Below are 23,355 nucleotides of genomic sequence, written 5' to 3'. Positions count from 1 at the left end.
ACAGCAGAAAAAGGACAGGGAATTGGACTTTTTACACCGACGTCATACCTTTCTTTGGTCCATTAGGTCATCCAGGAGATCAGCCCCAAGCCGACAGAGAACGGCGATGTCCAGCATTCGGCTTGCGACTCCCCCAGGCTCATTTGCACTAAGGTAAAAACATTAGCTTGTTTAGTTTGTTGGTGGTTTCAATGTATCATATTGCGGCTAAATGCTAACAGGCTAAATGCTAACAGGGGGACGTCGGCGAGCGATGCTCGGTGGCTTCGGAAAGTGGCAGCAGCACTGACAGTCACGCAGAGACTCCCGAATTCAAAGATGGTGAGATTTTTTTTATGGGCGGCACAGCGGTCGAGTGGTTAGCGCGCAGACCTCACAGCTAGGGGACCGGGGTTCAATTCCACCCTCGGCCATCTCTGTGTGGAGTTTGCATGTTCTCCCCGTGCATGTGTGGGTTTTTTTCCAGGTACTCCGGTTTCCTCCCACATTCCAAAAACATGCTAGGTTAATTAGCGACTCCAAATTGTCCATAGGTATGAATGTGAGTGTGAATGGTTGTTTGTCTAGATGTGCCCTGTGATTGGCTGGCTGGCGACCAGTCCGGGGTGTACCCCGCCAGCACCCGCCACAACCCTCGTGAGGATAAGCGGTAGAAAATGAATGAATGAATAGTTTGAGCTGGGGCTGCACGGTGGAAAGTGGGTAGCGCATGGCCACGCAGTTAGGAGACCCGAGTTTGATTCCGCATCTCTGTTGAGTTTGTATGTTCTCCCCATGCATGCGTGGGTTTTCTGCGGGTACTCCGGTTTCCTCCCACATTCCAAAAACATGCTAGGTTAATTAGCGACTCCAAATTGTCCATAGGTATGAATGTGAGTGTGAATGGTTGTTTGTCTATATGTGCCCTGTGATTGGCTGGCTGGCGACCAGTCCAGGGTGTACCCTGCCAGAAGACAGCTGGGATAGGCTCCAGCAACCCCTGCAACCCTTGTGAGGATAAGTGGCAGAAAATGAATGAATGAATGAATGTATTGCAATATTTGATTTGACTAATAATAGACTATAGTCAACCACAAGACAGTGATCAATTAATTAATTGAGTGTGAATGGTTGTTTGTCTATATGTGCCCTGTGATTGGCTGGCCACCAGTCCAGGGTGTACCCCGCCTCTCGCCCGAAGACAGCTGGGATAGGCTCCAGCACCCCCGCGACCCTCGTGAGGAAAAAGCGGTAGAAAATAAATGAATGAATGAATGAAATCCAAGTCAGTTTAACATCCGAGTTGAACGTTTGTTTTTTTTAGTGAAGAAAAAATACAGCACGGGTTTGAAGTTCAGCAACCTCATGAACATCGGAAAGAAAAAAGCATCCTCGTTGGAGAACGCAGAGAAATGCGTGGATACCTCAGGTAAGTAAGAACACGATACTGTCCCCCTGTCCGCCCAGGTGACCTGGATGTGGATGACGGCGTTGAATTCCTTCATCATCAGGCTACCTCAACGTGCTGGTGAACAGTCAGTGGCGAACCTGCTGGTGTCTCATCAAGAACGGTCAGCTGTGGTTCTACCAGGACAGGAACAAGAGCAAAGTGAGCCAGCCCGCTGTAGCGCTAGAAGGCTGCCAGGTTTTGCCAGATCCCAGCCCGGAACACCTGTACTCCTTCCGGATCGACATGGACGGCACGCAGCTTGCAACCCTGGAGGTATTTAAGACTGTTAAAACAGAGCTCTGTATTGTTTTGGCGGGAGATAACTATTATTGTGGGGCTGCACGGCGGATGAGTGGTTAGCGCGCAGACCTCGAAGCTCGGAGACCCTAGTTCAATTCCACCCTCGGCCATCTCTGTGTGGAGTTTGCATGTTCTCCCCGTGCATGCGTGGGTTTTCTCCGGGTACTCCGGTTTCCTCCCACATTCCAAAAACATGCTAGGTTAATTGGCTAATTGACTCCAAATTGTCCATAGGTATGAATGTGAGTGTGAATGGTTGTTTGCCTATATGTGCCCTGTGATTGGCTGGCCACCAGTCCAAAAAACATGAAGACAGCTGGGATAGGCTCCAGCACCCCCCCACGACCTTTGTGAGGATAAGTGGTAGAAAATGAATGAATGTATTGCAATATTTGATTTGACTAATAATAGGCTATAGTCAACCACAAGACAGCGATCAATTAATTAATTTATGAATTTTTGAAACTTAATGAATAATGTATTATGGACTGAGTGGTTAGCGCGCAGGCCACACAGCTCGGAGACCCGAATTCGATTCCACCCTCGGCCATCTCTGGCCGGGTTTTCTCTGGGTTTTCTCACTCCGGTTTCCTCCCACATTCCAAAAACATGCTAGGTTAATTAGCGACTCCAAATTGTCCATAGGTATGAATGTGAGTGTGAATGGTTGTTTGACTATATGTGCCCTGTGATTGGCTGGCCACCAGTCCAGGGTGTACCCCGCCTCTTGCCCGAAGACAGCTGGGATAGGCTCCAGCACCCTTGTGAGGACAAGCGGTAGAAAATGACTGAATTTTTAAATGTATCAATTTTCTGTACCGCTTATCCTCACGAGGGTCGCAGGCATGCTGGAGCCTATCCCAGCTGTATTTGAGCAAGAGGCGGGTTACACCCTGGACTGGTGGCCAGCCAATCACAGGGCACATATAATCAATCTACAAAATGTAATACTTAAATGACTGAATACTCCATTGGATTGTATACATTATATTGAAGTAAAGCTTTCCAAAATATGTATACTATATATTCTACTAATTTCACTGCAGTACATTTTTTAAAATTCTGGTTAAAGTTCAAATATTGTTCAATTACGATATAACTACTAAATGTCATCTCTAACACAAACCACAAATGATGGACGGGTGGGCGTGGGTGATGTCACTCCAAGATGTCTATTTGACCCAGATGAGCGCTTACTTACGTCGTTTGAGGCGGGGTCACTTGTTCCGAGGAAGAACAACATCTAGAATGGAGGGAGACAGAAAGAGAGAGAGAAAAAAAGAAACATGTCAGCATTTTTTTTTTTTTTTTTTTTTTTGAAAGACAGCGGTGCACGGTTACATGAAGTAAACACCGTCCTCACTGGAGTCCACGAGGGTGGTCCATGTGTTTGGTGGGTGTATCTGGGTGGAGGGTGGGTGGACGTCCTGGGATTTGCTCATGGAAAAAAGCCCTCCGGTTTCACTCGGCTGCATATTTCGGCATCAACAACAGTATTAATGTCTCATCTCGAGGCGGGTTCGTTCCCATAAATCCTATCCCAACCCCAAAAAACCTGGTATGGTACTGCGTAAAACTCCTAGCACACCTAAGACCGCATCTTAAGAACCTCCAAGTCCAAAGTAAATGTTCCTTTTTCACTGTCGCTAGGCAAAAACGTCAGCGGTTATGGGTCACTGGCTTGGTCTCCTGCTATCCCAGACGGGGAGCAAGACCGACCCGGAAGAACTGACCTATGACTACGTCAACGCCGAGAGGATCACCAGCATCGTCAACGCAGCCAAGACGTCCTTGTAGTAAGACATTTGTGGCAAAAAAAAACAAAACATAAATCAACCACAAAAATGTAACTTTTTGTTGTTTTGCTGTAGCTTAATGCAGAGGCGGTACTCCGAACCCAATGCTTACATCGACGCCCTGCCGTCCGCCCCGCAGAACCAGGAGGAACTGTATGACGATGTGGCGTCCCTAGCTGATCCCGAGGTGTCAAAGATGTCCTAAAGTTCTAAAATTACTTCTTAACTCTGGTTAAGTAAAGAACCGGGCTTCTCACAACAATATGCGTTCAAAAGAGTAATATATTAGCATTAGAAAACCGTTGCTAACAAAAAAGTCAGTGAATATCACAGTATGTATTGTCAATGAAAAGTCTCAAACAAGTCCTGGGTTACTGCAAGAAAACAGGATTCACTTCAGACTTTCACTTCCGTTTCCGATGTACTACTTGACTTCCTGTTTCACACATCACCCAGGACGCTGTGGATGCCAGACCGCCACAGGGCGAAGAAACAATTGGAAACTTTGAGGAAAAGTCTACTCAAGATCAGCGAGACCCAGTGGCTACAGACGCTGACCTTGAAAACAGAGTCTACCTAGACCTGGTCCCTGTGCGGTCTTTCTTGCATACAGTAAGCGGGGGTAAGGATTCCCAAACACAAGGATCCACAGACGCCTCCGAGGAACCTTCTAGTCCCATTAAAGAGGTAACACGGAAGCGGTTGTGTTGGATTTGGTTAAGGTGTTCCTTAACGCTCCACATATTCCAGGTCAGTTCAACAGACCCGCCCGAGCCGACACCGGCGTTGAACTCCCCCGCTTCCACTTCTGGAACCACCAAAGCGGAGCCAGAGAGTCCCCCGACTCCCACCCAGTCCCGGCCCCAAACGCCACCGAATGTCAAAACTCCGCCTCAAAGTCAGGAGCCTGCCAAGAGGACCTTCAGCTCCTCTGGGGTCCACAAAGGCCTCGCTCTACAGACCAGCGCTGGGTTCTCCCTTAGCGGTCAAACACCGCGACCTAAAGCGTACAGCACAGGTATGGACGAAAAGTCATGTGGGAACTTGCTGTTCACCATTTCAAAGGTTCGCCCCACACCCCCCCTCCAGTGATAGACTTCCTACCGATTAGCATCACCCCCACTCTTTCCACCTACAGCATCATTTGTACAATGTGTTGGCTCCCTCTAGTGGTCTGATGCAGTAGCGCCAACAAAAATATATAATAATACAAACAATATTAAAAGTCTGCATTCATTCATTTTCTACCTCACAAGGGTTGTGGGGGTGCTGGAGCCTATCCCAGCTGTCTTCGGGCGAGAGGCGGGGTACACCCTGGACTGGTGGCCAGCCAATCACAGGGCACATATAGACAAACAACCATTCACACTCACATTCATACCTATGGACAATTTGGAGACGGCCGAGGGTGGAATTGAACTCGGGTCTTCTAGCTGTGAGGTCTGCGTGCTAACCACTCGACCGCCGTGCAGCCCATATTTAATGTATTTTTCATTCATTTATTTTCTACTGCTTATTTTCACGAGGGTCGCAGGGGGTGCTGGAGCCTATCCCAGCTGTCTTCGGTCGAGAGGCGGGGTACACCCTGGACTGGTGGCCAGCCAATCACAGGGCACATAGAGACAAACAACCATTCACACTCACATTCATACCTATGGACAATTTGGAGTCGCCATTAATGTATTTTTAATAAAATGAATACATCGATCCATCCATTTTCCAAGTTGCTAGTCTTCACTAGGGTTGCTGGAGCCTATCCCGGCTGACTATGGGCGAGAAGCGGGGTACACTCTGGACTGTTTGCCAGCCAATCACACAAACATATTTATATTTATAATATTATTCATCTTTGTAAAAGCTGAATTTTGAATAGGCTGCACGGCGGACAAGTGTGAGTGTGCTAGGAGACCCGAGTTCAATTCCACCCTCGGGCATCTCTGTGTGGAGTTTGCATGTTCTCCCCGTGCATGCGTGGGTTTTCTCCGGGTACTCCGGTTTCCTCCCACATTCCAAAAACATGCTAGGTTAATTAGCGACTCCAAATTGTCCATAGGTATGAATGTGAGTGTGAATGGTTGTTTGTCTATATGTGCCCTGTGATTGGCTGGCCACCAGTCCAGGGTGAAGACAGCTGGGATAGGCTCCAGCACCCCCTGCGAAGCAGTAGAAAATGAATGAACTATGAATAAAGCTTTTCTATATTGAGTTTTTGTACTCGATGTGGTGGCCTCACTGTGGGCTTGATGGACTTCCAAGGTTGCCCCGGTGCCGTCGAGGGGAAGCTGGGTAAAAATCGCACAGAAGCTGACTTGCGGCGCTACATCGATGAGCGCGACCGTCTGGAGAAAGAGCGCGAGGAAGTGAGAAGCAGCCTCGCCGGCCTGAAAAAGGAAAGAAGGGAAACCAAAGAGGAACTCAACGCCTGCCAAGGTTCTTCAACATCAGCACTTCTTGGTGACCGAGGAGCAATCCCACCAAGTGAAGAATCTGAAGTACCTTTTTTTCCTGTTTAGATCCCAAGCAGCAGGCCTCACTGGAAGCTCGTCTGAAGCAGATGGAGGAGGCGAGTCGGGAAGCGGAGAAACGTCGCGTGGAGGTCGAGCTTCTGCTTGTGGAGGTGAAGGAAAACCTGAAGAAGGTGGAGGCCGGGCCGTTCACACTGGGTACCACACTGGACTGCAACCTCCAGGACGCGGTCAGACACCAGGACTGTAATCTAAGTCTAAAGTCTTGAGTAAAAACACGTTAACATAACGTTTTTTTTTTTTTTCCTTAAGGCTAAAACAGCGAGCACGCTTACTGCACAAACTTCATCACCGCCACCATCTTCATCATCAACATCAACACCCCAAGCACCCAGCAACCCCACCACCAGTGCCGAAGCCGGATCTCCTGTCAATTCAGCATCTGCACTGAAGAACAGACCGGCCTCCATCATGGCCACGAAAGGCAAAGTGTTACAAAAAGCCAAAGTGCGACTTCTTTTTCACAACATCCGCCATTTTTCCTGCTGTTGTTTTAAAGGTTTGATCTTTTTTTTTTTTATTCCAGGAATGGGAAAGGAAGTCCACCACGTAGAAAGAAGAGAACTGAATCCAGTTTGTGGTACGGTTTCTCCCTGGTACTGGTCTGGCTTGTGTTTCCACTGTAAACCAAAACAACAACAATGGCGGAAACACAGCAATATGTGTGATTGCAGACCACCTGCACTAATAAAAAGTGGCTCCCGGCATCCTGTGGGAATCGAACCAAACTGCACGTATTAGTAGAAACAGCACTTACTATTATTAAAATTATCCTCCTTCTGCTTTGCATCCTTTTCAAACTACTGGAAAAGACCCCCCCCCCCTCAAAAAAAAAAGGAGGGCGTTTAAATGCAGTAGCATTCCGGCCAGTCGACTTCTTTATTCTTCTTCTTTGAACACTGAAAAAAGCATCATAAAGTTTGAAACCACTGATGGGCAAGGCATTCTGGGAATTGTAGTTGTAGCTTGGTTCGACATATGCTGGTAGCCAAGATGTACATATTATATTTACACCACTTATTCAGCCTTTATAGATACGTTTGCTAGCTAAAAAAATGCACTTTTTATTCAAATAAATATGTACTGACTAAGTTTCACGTTTTTTTGAATTGATGTCAACATAAACGTTTCAACCAAACAATAAAGTTTTGTTGTCGGAAACAGAAACGAGTTATGGATATAAAATGAGACAGTAATGGTAATGTTTTAAAATCATCACAATAAGGCAAAATACTGTAAAAACCCATTGACATACGTTGTTAGCTAGCTTATATTAACTTGTTTTCTGGCGTTATAATGCACAACAAAGTGAAAGAATTATGTATTCATGTTTCACATAAGGATTGTAAATGATGGGTACAATTCCCCAAAAAGTGCAGTTCCCCTTTAAAAAATGTAAAAATTGTAGGATTTCTAATTGTATATATTTTTTTAACAACATAATGGCCCTCAATTCCAAAATTCACATCCTTTACATAAAATTTTTAGTTGTGTATCAAATTGTTTCCCATCCGCGATTAAATGTGATTATGAGTTAACTTTATACAAAAAAATTTGATTAATCACGATTAAATATTTTAATCAATCATCAGCCCTAATGGTACAAAATAAGAGCTGGAAAATGAATTGTGGTTTTACAAATGTCATATTTTCATATTGATGGCGTTATAATGCACATTAAAAGTGAAAGAAATATGTATTCATGTTTCACATAAGGATTGTAAATGATGGGTACAATTAATCAAAAAGTGCAGTTCTTTAAAAATGTAAAAACTGTAGAATTTCTGATTGTATTTTTTTTAATAACATAATGACCCTCAATTCCAAAATTGATATCCCTTTTCATAGAATTTGTAGTTGTGTATCAAATTTTTTCCCATCCGTGATTAAGAGTTAACTATATAAAAAAATTTGATTAATCACGATTAAATATTTCAATCAATTGTCAGCCCTAATAGGTGCAAAATAAGAGCTGGAAAATGAATTGTGGTTTTACAAATGTCATATTTTCATATTGATGGCGTTATAATGCACAGCAAAGTGAAAGAAATATGTATTCATGTTTCACATAAGAATTGTAAATAATGGGTAAAATTCCCCAAAAAGTGCAGTTCCCCTTTAAAAATGTAAAAACTGTAGGATTTCTAATTGTATATTACTTTTTTAATAACATAATGGCCCTCAATTTCAAAATTTACAATTTTTAGTTGTATCAAATTGTTTCCGAGCCGCGATTAAATGTATACAAAAAATTTGATTAATCACGATTAAATATTTCAATCAATTGTCAGCCCTAATAGGTGCAAAATAAGAGCTGGAAAATGAATTGTGGTTTTACAAATGTCATATTTTCATATTGATCTCAGTGTGCCTTATGTAAAATAGTGATAAGTGTAAATCACCCCATTATAAAGCTCCTCCCATTACGTAAATTAAGTAATAGGTATAAAACAGGAAACACAAGTATCATACATAATATGGCTACTATAAACATGGTTTGAAATGAGAAAATGACTCTACAAAGACAAAAATGACTGACTTGTTCACCTGCAAGTGTTCATACTGGGCAAATATGTTTCTGTTATACTGCAAAAAGTGTGTACTTTTAGGCTGCGTGTCTCCTGCGGTGCAGTTTATAGTAGTGAAGGAGCTCCCGGTTACTCTTCCTCTGCCTTCTGCTCTTCTTCAGACCAACGGGTCTCACAACATCTCCCCTAGATGAAGACCTGGTATTTCCTACAAGCAAAAAAAAGAAGTATAAATACTGAGGGTTCTTGTGATGAAAAACATAGGTTGATGGTGCTACTTATAAAAAAAAAAGACAAAACTATCACATACCGGTTGCCACACTCTTCATTTTCTGTCATATTAAATTTGAATCAAAATGCGTATTCGCACCTTAACCTTCCTCTTGTATTAGGGTCGGCATCGACCTGTTTTACATTTTAATGCATAAAAACAATCACATAACATTTGTTTATTGCATCAAGGCTTTTTTTGACTCTGTCAGGAAACTCTATTTCAACAAAATAAAACCCAAAAAAATCATTTTTACTAAATTGGTTGAAATTATAACCACTGTATTGTTAGGGTTATAATAATATGACTATAATATGACTAAGCAATATGAAATCATAAGTGTACAATTAGCTCCTCTTCTCATCATGGAAGCTTCAGGGGATTCTCATTTTGACCGCTTTTCCAGTATAATAGCAGAAAAACTATGTCCAGACATGATCATTTGATTGGCTGATTTCATATTTACAATTTGGATCATGGAAAGAATACAAGAAGTACAGTGAACCAAGATCTGGACCTGTTCTGCTTATTGATTTCACTTTATACTCAAGTTCTGTTGCTGAAAACAAGAACTTTTTCTACCTTTTCTTGACATTTCGGGTCAAAATTCACCCCAACACCATAGATGTTTCTTTAGTGATTAACACTAAAATGAGAAAATAAATAAAACTAATTAATTTAAGAGATATGTTCTATATCCCTCAGTAACCTTCAATTTATTAATATGATTCTTTTGAGGTTCATTTTTTACCATTTTTGGAAATCGAAATCAAGGGGTATAGTGACAAAAAATGCCCACACCAAAAGTATTAAAAGCAACATTTTCACGGATGAGGAAGCCTAAGAAGGTAACCAAGACATGAGAAGCAAATTTGATGGTAACTTATTGTTTTTAGTGTATTTTATAACTGATGTAATACACGGGTCAAAACCCTTATCATGGTTACTTTTTATGTTTGGGCCAAGAGTGTCGGGGCTCCAAGCGTCAGAAAATTGCAATTTGCAACAAAAAAGTTTGATACTGTCTGGGTCACTCCTGAGTGACAGCCTATGATGTCACTTCCTGTGACATTGTGTCTGATCTTGGCTGATTGGCATGAGAAAGTCACATGACTCTGCTGCCTTGCTGAGACATGGGTTTTTTTAAGTGACCATATATTTTTTTAAAAGCCTTTTCTGTTTTCCGTCAGAAAAGCTCCACCGCATTCAAGATTAAATGTGTTATTTGTCGTATGAAAGAATAAAAGAATAAAAGAGTAAACCACGAATGAATTGAAAGAAAAAAAAGGCGCTAACTGACGTGTTTCGCAGTGAGGTCCTTCAAAGCCTTGACACTGGCAGTAAAAATGTCCTCCTGATAGAAGACACACTCCGTTGTTCATGCAAGGGTTGGGCTTGCAAAGGTCGACAGGCTTTTTCACTTCTGGTAAAAAATAGATAAAAATGGTTAGAATGATATCTTATATATACATTAATATTGCTTATTTTATCACCTGAACATAACATCTGGACCAGGACATCCTCAAAGTACTTGAGGTCCTCGTAAGACGGCACCGAGATCATGTGCTCCTCGCGCCCGGCGACGTGCAGCAGCCTGTCCTTTTGCACGTCGCCGATGCCGATGACAAACAGCGACACGCCGTCGTTTCGTAGCTTCTGCGCCGGGACAAAAGCGTCGTCGCTGCCTGAACCGTCGGTCACCACGACGACAGCCTTGTTGACGCCGACCCGGGCGCCCCTGGCCGCCGTGAGGACGTCGGAGTACACGTGGAGCAGGGCGGTGCCCGTCGACGCCACTCCGCCGATATAACTCGCCTGGCCCGCTGCGTTGAGGATGGCGGAGCCCGTTTGGTGGGCGTCCAGGGTGAAGACAGTGGCGGCGTTGCGGCCGTAGGTGACCAACGCAATCTGGGCCAAGTCGCGGTTGACGTCGAACTGGACGGTGAGGCCGCGGGCAAAGTCGCGCAGGGTGGCGAAGTTGCTGCGGCTGACGCCGCCCGAGGCGTCCAGAGCGAGGACCAGGTCAACCGCTTGGCCGAGGCAACCTTAGGAAACACGGATAGTTATGGAAAGTTATGGAAAATGGGGGTCTACTTATCCAGTTCTGCACCAAAAAAACGTGTGCAAAGGACCTTGTGTGTCCACACTGCAGATCTTGGCCTTGAGTTCTGGGATTTTGGCACCCAGCCCGCCTGGAGACGCGTAGGTGAGAGTCCTTTGAGGGTTTCCTGTGATGTTATTGAGATGCCCCTTCAAGTTTTCCGGTCCCACAGCAATGAGGAAGATCTCCCTGTCCTGTGCGTACTTGGAATTCTCCACCACCTCGTCCGCAGAGCGCGTGCCGGTGAGCAACACCACGACACGCGGGAGGTCGTCGCTGACGTCGGCGAACACCGGCGCGCTCACGAAGCCGTTGCGCGCGACATACCGAAGCGCCTGGCCCGTCTTGGTCTCGCCGCCCACGAGCTCCAGAGCATCCACGGCGTTAAAGAGACCCTTCAGATTGCCTCGGAACTCGCCCACCCGTGCCGAGACTTGGGTGTCTCCGCCAAACACGGCCAGGCCGACTCTGCTGGGCGTGTCGGAGCCGATGACGGTCTGCAGGAAGCGCCTCAGAAAGGACTTGAGGCGCAGGAAGTTCTCCAAAGGGAGTCTGGCAGAGCCCTCCAACAGGAAAAGAAGGTCCACTGAACAATCCAGTGACAAAGCAGGAGCTACGGAAGGATGGGGGGCGGGGGGGGTCAGCCATGGAAATGGGAATTTTTCCCTTCATTCAACATCCTTATGTGAGACATGAGCACACGGCTCTTCTTTTTTGTGTATTCTAACTACATAAGTAGATTAAAATGCAGGTAATTAACTCAATAATTGCCAGCTACAATTGCCTACCACTCTCGATATCGGCCATTTTTGATTATATTGACTGATAATTATGTGCGTTCTTGGGCTTCCTTTCATCTGAAAAAAAAACATTACTTTCTACCTTTTTCCATTCTTTAGTAATCAGTAGTAAAACACAGGCAAGTTTCAGCAAAATATCAGTTCTCAACCAAAAAAGGGTGAAAAAAGGCTTTTTCAACATACAGGGCTGCACGGTAGTCGAGTGGTTAGCGCACAGGCCTCACAAATAGGAGACCTGAGTTCAATCCCACCCTCGGCCATCTCTGTGTGGAGTTTGCATGTTCTCCCCGTGCATGCGTGGGTTTTTCTCCCGGTACTCCGGTTTCCTCCCACATTCCAAAAACATGCTAGGTTAATTAGCGACTCCAAATTGTCCATAGGTATGAATGTGAGTGTGAATGGTTGTTTGTCTGTATGTGCCCTGTGATTGGCTGGTGAGGCTGGTACCCCGCCTCTCACCCAAAGACAGCTGGGATAGGCTCCAGTACCCCTGCGTTCCTTGTGAGGATAAGAGGGAGAAAATGAATGAATGAATGAATGTATTGCAGTATTTGATTAGACTAATAATAGGCTATAGTCAACCACAAGACAGCGATCAATTAATTAATTTATGAATTTTTGAAACTTAATTACTGTAGTATGGACTGAGTGGTTAGCGCGCAGGCCACACAGCTAGGAGACCCGAGTTCGATTCCACCCTCGGCCATCTCTGGCCGGGTTTCCTCCCACATTCCAAAAACATGCTAGGTTAAGTAGCGACTCCAAATTGTCCATAGGTATGAATGTGAGTGTGAATGGTTGTTTGTCTATATGTGCCCTGTGATTGGCTGGCCACCAGTCCAGGGTGTACCCCGCCTCTCGCCCGAAGACAACTGGGATAGGCTCCAGCACCCGCTGTGACGATAAGCGGCAGAAAATCTAGTTAGTTAGTCAGAAAAGTTACTTTGTAAACATTCTCTGTTGGGCGTCGATGTTGTCGAGTACATTCAAATTGCAATTGTCCACAATGCTACCACATAGTTGTGATGATAACCATAGACCAGGAAGTTGACTTTACAGCGACGAAACAATTTGTTTTATAAGTGGTCTTTATATATATATATGGTCTTTGGGGCTGCACAGTGTGGAAGTGGTTAGCGTTCAGGCCTCACACCTATGGCACCCAGGTTCGATTCCCCGCTCAGTTTACGTTCTCCTCGCATGTGTGTGGGTTTCCTCCCAAATTGTCCATAGGTATGAATGTGAGTGTGAATGGTTGTTTGTCTATATGTGCCCTGTGATTGGCCAAAAACCACCAAAAACTACACCAAATATGCTCCATTCTATTGGAGAGTTACATCATCACCTCTTTAAGCCTCTCACTCAAAAAAACAGAAGGCTTTATTAGAAGAATAAGTGCGTCCCATTATGTTGCCTCTTTTTTATCTGTTTTTATAACTTATATAATTTTCCATAAATACCTTTATCCATAATATGTGTGTATCAGCGCACTAACCACAATGAGGGTCTCCTCCATAGCCAGGTGGGCACACACAACTGTAGGCGTCGGCACCTTCTGAGACACATGTTCCTCCGTTCAGACATGGCTGGGAGTCACAGGGATCTGGATGGAGAATAAGAATGAAGCAAAAATTTAAAAAAAAAAAAAAAAAAAGATGATTGAGTGTAAGACAAAAACATACCAGGACAGATGGTTCGATGGCAGACGGTTGCATGCCCCTTGTAGGCCTTTTTGTACCTGTCAAATATTATTTAGTGTTGATTTCACATTTCTAATAAACAATGCTTTGAGTGTGTTGACTTGCCTGTAGTACGGACACAGAGAAGTGTGTGGGAAGTACCCCTTGGAGCCTTTCCAACACATAAAATTCCCCTGCAGCTCCTTCACCGTCTCCAGTGTCTTTCTCACGCAGGGAAACGCCTCCACGTGGCAGCCTTTTGGGAAGAGGACCACAGGGAGAGAATCATGCAATAGAAAATTAGTTTAAAAAAATATGTATATTTAAGCAAATAAAGAGGCTGCGCGGTGTATGAGTGGTTAGCGCGCAGACCTCACGGCTAGTAGACCCGGGTTCGATTCCACCCTCGGCCATCTGTGTGCGGAGTTTGCATGTTCTCTGCTGTTTAAGGACCTACTAAGATGTTGTTGAGTACATTCAAATTGCAATTGTCCACAATGCAAATAAATGACCTCCATCCAACCCTGTCGCCAACTCGTTCCTGATCCTATCCATCCTGGTCACTCCCAATGAGAACCTCAGCATCCTCATCTCGGCTACCTGCTGTTTTTAAGGACGTACTGCAAACATGTATTGTAAAAAAAAAAAAAATGCTAACAAAGTGGTTAGCGTTCAGGTCTCACACTTATGGCAAGCAGGTTCGATTCCCCGCTCAGGCATCTCCGTTTTGGGTTTGCAAAAACGCTAGTTTTTCTGCTGACTTCTTTCTTTTGGGGCTTTCCCCCTTCAGCAAATAAATCATCTCCATCCAACCCTGTCGTCGACTCGTTCCTGATCCTATCCATCCTGGTCACTCCCAATGAGAACCTCAGCATCCTCATCTCTGCTACCTGCTGTTTTTAAGGACGTACTGCAAACATGTATTGTAAAGTAAATGCTTTGCAAGTTCTGCGATTCGGTGGAGACCAGTCCATGGTTCGATTCCACCCTCGGCCATCTCTGTGTGGAGTTTGCATATTCCAAAAACATGCTAGGTTAATTAGCGACTCCAAATAGTCCATAGGTATGAATGTGAGTGTGAATGGTTGTTTGTCTATATGTGCCCTGTGATTGGCTGGCCACCAGTCCAGGGTGTACCCCGCCTCTCGCCTGAAGAAGACAGCTGGGATAGGCTCCAGCACCCCTGCGACCCTCGTGAGGATAAGCAGTAGAAAATGAATGAATGAATGAAGCAAATGAAGACGCATTAAAAGACGTTGTGATGATATGTAATACTCTACACCGGCCACTAGATGTCAGTAATACTTGGTGAGCAAAGCGCACACAAAGTGCTGAACTGTATTTGGTATTTTGCTCGTGTTCTACCTGCAGGTGTGGCATTGCACAGCGAGATGGTGCTGAGCGTCGTGTACAAGCCATTGACAGCATCGTGGAAATGCTCAGCAAAGAAAACGTGGCTCTCCATTGGCTCGCTGGCCAGGGCGTGAAGCTCCTCCCACCTAGACAACAGAAGATTTAACGTTTAAAGAATGGTGCATGAATGACTTAGTTTCGACAATAGTCACCAGACATACTGCACCAGGGTCTCAAACACGAGGCCTGGGGGCCAAATGTGGCCCGCAGGACACTAGTTTGAGGCCCCCGCCTTGATATGAAAGTTTAATGTTTGATATGGATGCTGTATGGTATCATGTACCCAGAAAAAATTATTACGTTTGATTCATGTTCATGTTAAAGGTTAAATAACTGTTAATAGTTATCCTCCCTATCCGTGTGGAAGTGGTAAGTTTTTGGCTATTTAAGTTGAAAGGAAATAACTTGGAGGCTACCATTTAGGTCGCTAGCTCTCTAGTTTGCGAGTTAGCATGTGTCTCAAGACGCTGCAGTTGCGCAATATGTTGTAAATAAAAAGAGTATAAATGTGACTATAGTCGTGTTTTGTCATGTCTACAGGGCTCTAATAATGCTTTGTTCATTTTATGTTCATTTTTATTTATATGTGGTTTCTTAAGTTTTTATTATTTGCTGTTTTATTATTATTATATTTATTTATTACTGATTGATCGATTTTCTTTATTCTTGATTTATTTATTTATCATCTTTTGTGTAGAAAAATAAAAATTAAGATATTTGAGAACAGTGGAATGTTTTATCAGAGCTTTTCTTGTAGAAAATTGGAACCAAAGCGAAGTTTTTTTAATTGTTTTGTTTTTAATAAATGCACTTTTTTTGTTTTTTTTTTGGAAAACCTGATGCGGCCCAGTCTCACCCAGACCCAAGCTCCAGTGGCCCCCAAGTAAATTGAGTTTGAGACCCCTGTACTACACCTTGGGTAGCGCAGGCCAACAGCGAATAACACAACGCCTTCCTTTTTGAGCTGCACTGCGGCCGCCTGTACGCCGTTGCCCTGCGACATCCCGTCTGATAGGAGGATGACGACGCGGGCCGCAGCGGAAGAGTTGCGGCCGCCTGGGAATCCTTTTCTGAGCACGTACTTCAGAGCCAGGCCGGTCTGGGTGCTGCCGCCCCTGTAGATAAAATACAAACAAATGTAACGCAGACAGTGGCGGTGATTGACAGGTAGAATACATCACTAATTCATGTTGTCATTGTGTTAGCTTGCTGGTGTGTTGAGAGACTTTTCCTCACCTCAAGGCTCATAACATGCATTTAAAATCAAATATAAGGACAGCAGAAGTTAAAAGATTTTACAATACATGACAATATTACAGGAATTTGCATCATTTCAATAACAACAATATCTTCTATGGCGACAAAGATGAACAAAAAGTGGTACAATTTGGAGTTCAACCAAAATGTTACGTATAAATGAGCCTGAAAAGTGATAAACATGCCCCCACAGAAGGGTACCAGTGGTGGAAAAGGAAAAAAATGCCCCCACAGAAGGGTACCAGTGGTGGAAAAGAAGAAAAAAATTGCCCCCACAGAAGGGTACCAATGATGAAGAGGAAAAACATGCCCCCACAGAAGGGTACCAATGATGAAGAGGAAAAACATGCCCCCACAGAAGGGTACCAATGATGAAGATGAAAAACATGCCCCCACAGAAGGGTACCAATGATGAAAAGGAAAAACATACCCCCCCTCAGAAGGGTACCAATGATGAAAAGGAAAAACATGCCCCCACAGAAGGGTACCAATAATGAAAAGGAAAAACATGCCCCCACAGAAGGGTACCAATAATGAAAAGGAAAAACATGCCCCCACAGAAGGGTACCAATGATGAAGAGGAAAAACATGCCCCCACAGAAGTTTACCAATGATGAAGAGGAAAAACATGCCCCCACAGAAGGGTACCAATGATGAAGAGGAAAAACATGCCCCCACAGAAGGGTACCAATGATGAAGAGGAAAAACATGCCCCCATAGAAGGGTACCAATGATGAAAAAGAAGAAAAAATTGCCACCACAGAAAGGTACCAGTGGTGGAAAATGAAAAAACATGCCCCCACAGAAGGGTACCAATGATGAAAAGGAAAAACATACCCCCCCTCAGAAGGGTACCAATGATGAAAAGGAAAAACATGCCCCCATAAAAGGGTACCAATAATGAAAAGGAAAAACATGCCCCCACAGAAGGGTACCAATGATGAAAAGGAAAAACGTGCCCCCACAGAAGGGTACCAATGATGAAAAGGAAAAACGTGCCCCCACGGAGGGGTACCAACGATGAAAAGGAAAAACATACCCCAACAGAAGGGTACCAGTGGTGGAAAGGAAGAAAAAATTGCCACCACAGAAGGGTACCAATGATGAAAAGGAAAAATGTGCCCCCACAGAAGGGTGCCAACAATGAAAAGGAAAAACATACCCCAACAGAAGGGTACCAGTGGTGGAAAAGAAAAAACATTCCCCCACAGAAGGGCACTAATGATGAAAAGGAAAAACGTGCCCCCACAGAAGGGTACCAATGAATTAAAATGTCAGTATACCTTGTATAAAGCTATTCTATTTTAAAAGAAGACGAGGTAGGGTACCAGTGATGGAAAAGAAGAAAAATGCCCCCTCAAAATGGGACCAGTTTTGGCTTGACTACAAGTAAACAAAGCACAAAGACATCATCAATCGATCGATTGATCGATTATGTCTGAGTGTGTCAATCTGAACATGTCAAATGTGATTGATGAGTGATGAGTGAAGACGCACCTGTAAGGAATCTTCTTCACCCTCATCATCAGCTTGCGTTTACTGGTGTAAGAATCCAAAGCGAACTCCAACCGAGGGACTGAGCCAAACTGGATGAGTCCAACACGCACCTGGATGAGGGAAGCGGGGGGGTACAGTCACGTGAATGGTACAACTCCTCAGTAACTACTCATTAGTTCATCAGTAACTCAGGGAATCAAACCTTTTCCGGCCCGATGTCAAGGGCTTCGCAGAGTTTGATGGCGTAATGTTTGGAGCGCTCAAAGCTTCCCTTTCCCACGCTGTAAGAAGCGTCCATGAGGAAGAGGATGTCCATGGCGCCCGAGCACTGCATCACTTCCAGTGGACCAAGATCATAAAAAGAGACAATGATTGTTGGTTGATTGGCGTTTGTTTGTCGTTCTTAAAACCCCTTAAGACAACTGTATTTGCAGCGCCCCCTTGTGGAGATGACATTTTTCTCATTTACAGTATGCATGCATCACTAACCATTTTAAAGCTACAACCTTATGAAATGGTAATATTCATTCATTTATTTTCTGCCGCTTTTTCCTCACAAGGGTCGCAGGGGGTGCTGGAGCCTATCCCAGCTGTCTTTGGACGAGAGGCAAGGTACACCCTGGACTGGTGGCCAGCCAATCAAAGGGCACATATAGACAAACAACCATTCACACTCACATTCATACCTATGGACAATTTGGAGTCGCTAATTAACCTAGCATGTTTTTGGAATGTGGGAGGAAACCGGAGTACCCGGAGAAAACCCACGCATGCACGGGGAGAACATGAAAAACTTCACACAGAGATGGCCGAGGGTGGAATTGAACCCTGGTCTCCTAGTTGTGAGGTCTACGCGCTAACCACTCGCCCACCATGCCGCCAAGGTAATATTCATTTTCTACCGCTTTTTCCTCACGAGGGTCGCAGCGGTGCTGGAGCCTATCCCAGCTGTCTTCGGGCGAGAGGCGGGGTACACCCTGGACTGGTGGCCAGCCAATCACAGGGCACATATAGACAAACAACCATTCACACTCACATTCATACCTATGGACAATTTGGAGTCGCTAATTAACCTAGCATGTTTTTGGAATGTGGGAGGAAACCGGAGTACCCGGTACACCCGAGGGTGGAATTGAACTCGGGTCTCCTAGATGCGAGGCCTGCGCGCTAACCACTCGTACACCGTGCAGCCTCACTGCAATCATTCATTAATTTTCTACCTTATCCTTATAAGCTTATCCTCACGAGGGTCGCAGGGGTGCTGGAGCCTATCCCAGCTGTCTTGGGGTGAGAGGTGGGGTACACCCTGGACTGGTGGCCAGCCAGCCAATCACAGGGCACATATAGACAAACAACCATTCACACTCACATTCATACCTATGGACAATTTGGAGTCGCTAATTAACCTAGCATGTTTTTGGAATGTGGGAGGAAACCGGAGTACCCGGAGAAAACCCACACATGGAACCCTGGTCTCCTCGCTGTGAGACCTGCGCGCTAACCACTCGACTCTGGTGCCTAAAAGTGTTCATGGTAGCCCCAACACCTCTCCCAAAAAAACACCGCCTTAAGAGATCCCGGGAACATTTGGGACATTTTGAAATACATTACTCTCTGCTGCCGAGTTGATCTTCTTGATGTTCTCATGGCTGGTGTGGATCTCCTGCACTGAGACACCCTGCTGAACTAGGAGAGAACATGTAGGTCAGATTGCGGATCCCAATAAGTACTGTGGGACCTCAGTTCATTGCACCAATAATAATAATAATAATAAAAAAACTACAATGACATACTTTTTCACAGCAGTTAACCATCTAACACAAAAACAGTTGAGACATCCCCAAAACGATTTGGAGACGCCGTTCCAAAAGACGGTTTTGCTGACAGACTCCCTCTTTGACCCTCCTACCAGAGGATAATAGACGATCCGACGCTAATGTGAGTAGACATGTGAAGAGAGCCATTCTTCCGGCTTGTTCACTTGGAAAGACGACCCAAAGAGGAGCGAGAGAGAGAAGGCCAGACATGTGACTTCCTGTTCAGGAGCCATGTGAACATACCCTGTTGTCCTTGGTAACGCTGGTGGTATTGCCGGGGAATTTGACCCGAGTTCTGGCTTTGTTTTTCTATTTGAATACAAAGAAAGTGTCTACTTGTATGTGTACTTTTTTTTTTTTTACCTCAATGTTTTACATAGGGCTGTTCTTCATAACTAACTTATTAAATATCAAAAATGCTTTTTCTAATTTCAGGGTTTTTTTTGCTGAAAAATAGTCCAATTTATTATATTTACCTTTTTGAAAAGATTGGACAATTTTCACATTGTAGGCAATGTTGTTTGGTCTAGAGACAGTCCCACTGAAGAAAAGACAGGAAGCAGAACTGGAGGTAGCAGAGATGAGGATGCTGAGGTTCTCATTGGGAGTGACCATGATGGATAGGATCAGGAACGAGTACATCAGAGGGACATTACATGTTAGCCGGAGGTAGCAGAGATGAGGATGCTGAGGTTCTCATTGGGAGTGACCAGGATGGATAGGATCAGGAAGGAGTACATCAGAGGGACATTACATGTTAGCCGGAGGTAGCAGAGGTGAGGATGCTGAGGTTCTCATTGGGAGTGACCACGATGGATACGATCAGAAACAAGTACATCAGATGGATATTACATGTTAGCCGGAGGTAGCAGAGATAAGGGTGCTGAGGTTCTCATTGGGAGTGACCAGGATGAATAGGATCAGGAAAGAGTACATCAGAAGGACATTACATGTTAGTCGGAGGTAGCAGAGATGAGGAGGCTGAGGTTCCCATTGGGAGTGACCATGATGGATAGGATCAGGAACGAGTACATCAGAGGGACATTACATGTTAGAGGCCTTGGAGATAAAGTCCTTTAGGCCAGACTGAGATGTGTATACAGGGCAGAAGGGAACTATCCATTTGAACTTCTTCATGCCCGTCGGCAACACTAGTTTGGATGTTTCTACAGAGATTTATAGTTATACATGCCTTCCAAATGTACTCTTCAGCCATAAATCTTATGAAGAAAACAGGTAGAATTCAATTGCAGAAAACAGTTTAAAAAAAAAATAGCAGCTTTGAGCACAAAATCCCGAATATTAACCCTTTTCATAACAAGTATATGTCCACTTTAATCATTATAGCCTGGATAAGGACATAAATTCATCTAAATCGCTGGAGATATGAGAACTATTCCACTTGAGTGTGATATGGAGGGATTGAGTGCTTTGCTCAAGTTCAAAGTCTTAAAAAAATGGCATGCAATAAATACTGCAGATGGTGCTAAAACCGTCGTTTTTTTTTTTTTAAGATATTGCCCTCCCACCTTTCGCCTGGGGCAAATACTGATACTCTCCAAAGAAAAAGACAGACCGAACGATGCATTTTTAGTACTTATTTTGAAGGAGGAAACACATTTAAGCAGTTCTACAGCCCAGTGTTTCGGTTTTCATTATTTATTAATTGGATTTAAGATGAATCCAATTATTATGTGCCAGACACCCAATAATATTAACAAAATATATATTTGGTATGGAATAATTACTTTTAGGTATAGCAGAACACAATGCTAATTATAGCAAATGGCTTATATTATATTTCTAATTAGAAAAACCCAGCTTGACAAAAACAATTGCACTGCCCTTTTTTTTTTTTTTTTTTTTTACACATTCCCGGAAGTCACTACAGCAAAACATTTGGTCAAAATATTCCTCATAAAAAAATTAAATAAAATTCAAAAATATTCCTCATAAGCTAATAAAAAGTGACTTCATAACAATACATGCACTAGAAAAGCAGCAACCAACCTTGAAAAAGCAGCAGCAGTAGCAGTACAGTGACAAGGCAGCAATGATGGTGGATATTAGAGAGCATGTTGGAATGCCTGTAAAGAAAAACAACAACAAAGGATTGGCTATAACAGAAAAATACAAAACTATTCATGTTTAAGATGTGCTCGTGCCGACTCTCCCTATCCTTTTCTCTACTAGTTGGGTGCAGTGAACCTGGAAATAGAAAACAAATCCATTACCATGCCGTTTTTTTTTTTTTTTTAATGGTTTGGCAGGTTAGAAAATGCCTGGAGTGAGTATAATTACAGAGCAAACCCCTTTTGGATGAGCTTCATACAAAAATCACCCACCAGTGCAAGGAACAGCAGTAACTTATGCAATTTAAATACCTTAGCATAGAAAATAGTGTAGAAAAGCATCTAGAGGGGATTTCAAAAGCATTAAAAAAGTTCCTTGTCAGATGTTTCCGCTCTTTTTGACTTTCAACACAGCTTCCTTGTCTTCTAGGGTCAGAGGTCGTGACCCAAACAGGTAACAGTAGCCAAGCTTTAACCGGAGAAGCCCAACAAATTTGAGCACGTCGACATGCTAAGTATAAAGCAGGACAACATTGAGGACGTGTGGCTTCCTCCTTCAGGTGGTGGTAGTATTGTTGATAAAAATGGTCCACATGCAAACACCTTAAAACAGGGGTCTCAAACACGCGGCCCGATATGAAAGTTTAATGTTAGTGCAGCCCGCGCAAGTTTGATATGGATGCTGTATGGTATCATGTACCCAGAAAAAATTATTATGTTTGATTCATGTTCATGTTAAAGGTTAAATAACTGTTAATAGTTATCCTCCCTATCCGTGTGGAAGTGGTAAGTTTTTGGCTATTTAAGTTTAAAGGAAATAACTTGAAGGCTACCGTTTAGGTCGCTAGCTCTCTAGTTTGCGAGTTAGCATGTGTCTCAAGACCCTGCAGTTGCGCAATATGTTGTAAATAAAAAGAGTATAAATGTGACTATAGTTGTGTTTTGTCATGTCTACAGGGCTCTAATGTTCTGGTTATTTTAATCTGAAAATTTTTTTGTCTAAAAATTTGTCTACCCACCAACTATATGTGGTTTCTTAATTTTTAATTATTTAAATTATTTATTATTATTATATTTATTTATTCTGATTGATTGATTTTCTTTATTCTTGATCTTATTTTGTGTGGAAAAATAAAAATGAAGATGGACAGTGGAATTTTTTATCAGAGCTTTTCTTGTAGAAAATCGGAATCAAAGCAAAGTTTATTCATTTTTCACACAAGTTTGTTTTGCTGCATGCTTTCAATGGGAATACTGTATGTTGGAGTATCGATTGAAATACAAAAATTTTTAATTGAAATCTAGTACTCCGAATATAAATCTTAAAGTAAAAGATTTGCATCAATGTTAAATATGTAGGATTTTTAAAAATGCCAATTTCACATGGGACAATTTAGGTCATGCCGAACAATTGTGGCTGTTTTAGTGTAACGTTACCATTGTAGGCTAATCAAAGAGAATGTTGAAATGGGATAATATACTCAAAGTATGAAGCTGTGAAAAACTGTCAAGTTCATGTGTGTCATGAATACAATACATTTCTTCCTATTCAATTGCAATTATACATAAAGAGCTATAAGAAAATAAACATACTTACAGTAGATTCTTGAAAAAGGGTCCTGAATAATCCTAATAGATTCCTAAGTGTGTCTACTTACAAAATTGTGCCTTGTCGAAATCCACCCTTGGTGAACTTCTGGTCTTTTTTTTTTTGGGCAGCTCCACACACGTCTTTGTTTCAGCAGAGCTCCCATCTACACACACACACACAGAAGAGCAGTGACCCCCACCTCCACTCAGCTCCACCTACACCGGTGGGCTCGACTCATCCTCTCCTCCCAGCCCACGCACTGGGGGGGGGGAGCACTAC

At 43.5% G+C, this 23,355-nt stretch overlaps 2 protein-coding genes across 7 annotated transcripts in view; one reads left to right on the top strand and one right to left on the bottom strand.

Annotated features, from left to right (window-relative positions):
- Positions 1 to 7,142, top strand: part of afap1l2 (actin filament associated protein 1-like 2) — a 30,611-nt gene extending 23,469 nt beyond the window's left edge. For all 4 annotated transcript variants that reach the window (XM_058062691.2, XM_058062692.2, XM_058062693.2 and 1 more), the window contains 12 exons: positions 67 to 153; positions 237 to 321; positions 1,304 to 1,408; positions 1,491 to 1,702; positions 3,380 to 3,525; positions 3,601 to 3,712; positions 3,982 to 4,212; positions 4,276 to 4,543; positions 5,782 to 5,955; positions 6,039 to 6,220; positions 6,303 to 6,497; positions 6,577 to 7,142. In XM_058062691.2, coding sequence (XP_057918674.2) covers positions 67 to 153; positions 237 to 321; positions 1,304 to 1,408; positions 1,491 to 1,702; positions 3,380 to 3,525; positions 3,601 to 3,712; positions 3,982 to 4,212; positions 4,276 to 4,543; positions 5,782 to 5,955; positions 6,039 to 6,220; positions 6,303 to 6,497; positions 6,577 to 6,603 — 1,824 coding nt within the window. In that variant the 3' untranslated portion in view covers positions 6,604 to 7,142. The remainder of the gene's footprint in view (positions 1 to 66; positions 154 to 236; positions 322 to 1,303; positions 1,409 to 1,490; positions 1,703 to 3,379; positions 3,526 to 3,600; positions 3,713 to 3,981; positions 4,213 to 4,275; positions 4,544 to 5,781; positions 5,956 to 6,038; positions 6,221 to 6,302; positions 6,498 to 6,576) is intronic.
- Positions 7,143 to 7,298: 156 nt separating this feature from the next.
- vwa2 (von Willebrand factor A domain containing 2) lies at positions 7,299 to 23,339 on the bottom strand. Of its 3 annotated transcripts, none has more exons than XM_078788790.1 (14): positions 23,083 to 23,339; positions 21,424 to 21,621; positions 19,208 to 19,282; positions 17,799 to 17,932; positions 17,597 to 17,706; positions 15,757 to 15,957; positions 14,795 to 14,928; positions 13,556 to 13,685; positions 13,433 to 13,488; positions 13,246 to 13,353; positions 10,982 to 11,563; positions 10,343 to 10,894; positions 10,150 to 10,272; positions 7,299 to 8,786 (listed from the first exon to the last, which is right to left on the bottom strand). In XM_078788790.1, exons 2-14 carry the CDS (start codon positions 21,557 to 21,559, stop codon positions 8,656 to 8,658), a joined length of 2,472 nt encoding a protein of 823 aa, XP_078644916.1. In that variant the 5' UTR covers positions 21,560 to 21,621; positions 23,083 to 23,339; the 3' UTR covers positions 7,299 to 8,655. The 3 variants fall into 3 exon arrangements, with proteins under 3 accessions (XP_078644916.1, XP_078644917.1, XP_057918681.2); XM_078788791.1 differs by having other exon boundaries at positions 21,424 to 21,500; XM_058062698.2 differs by having other exon boundaries at positions 21,424 to 21,500; positions 23,144 to 23,339.
- Between the last annotated feature and the right edge of the window lie 16 nt (positions 23,340 to 23,355).

The sequence above is a fragment of the Doryrhamphus excisus genome, unplaced genomic scaffold (assembly GCF_037039965.1).
Source record: "Doryrhamphus excisus strain RoL-2023G ecotype Guam unplaced genomic scaffold, RoL_Dexc_Guam_v1.1 HiC_scaffold_24, whole genome shotgun sequence".
Classification (NCBI taxonomy): Eukaryota; Metazoa; Chordata; class Actinopteri; order Syngnathiformes; family Syngnathidae; genus Doryrhamphus; species Doryrhamphus excisus.
This window is presented reverse-complemented; position numbering and strand designations above follow the sequence as displayed.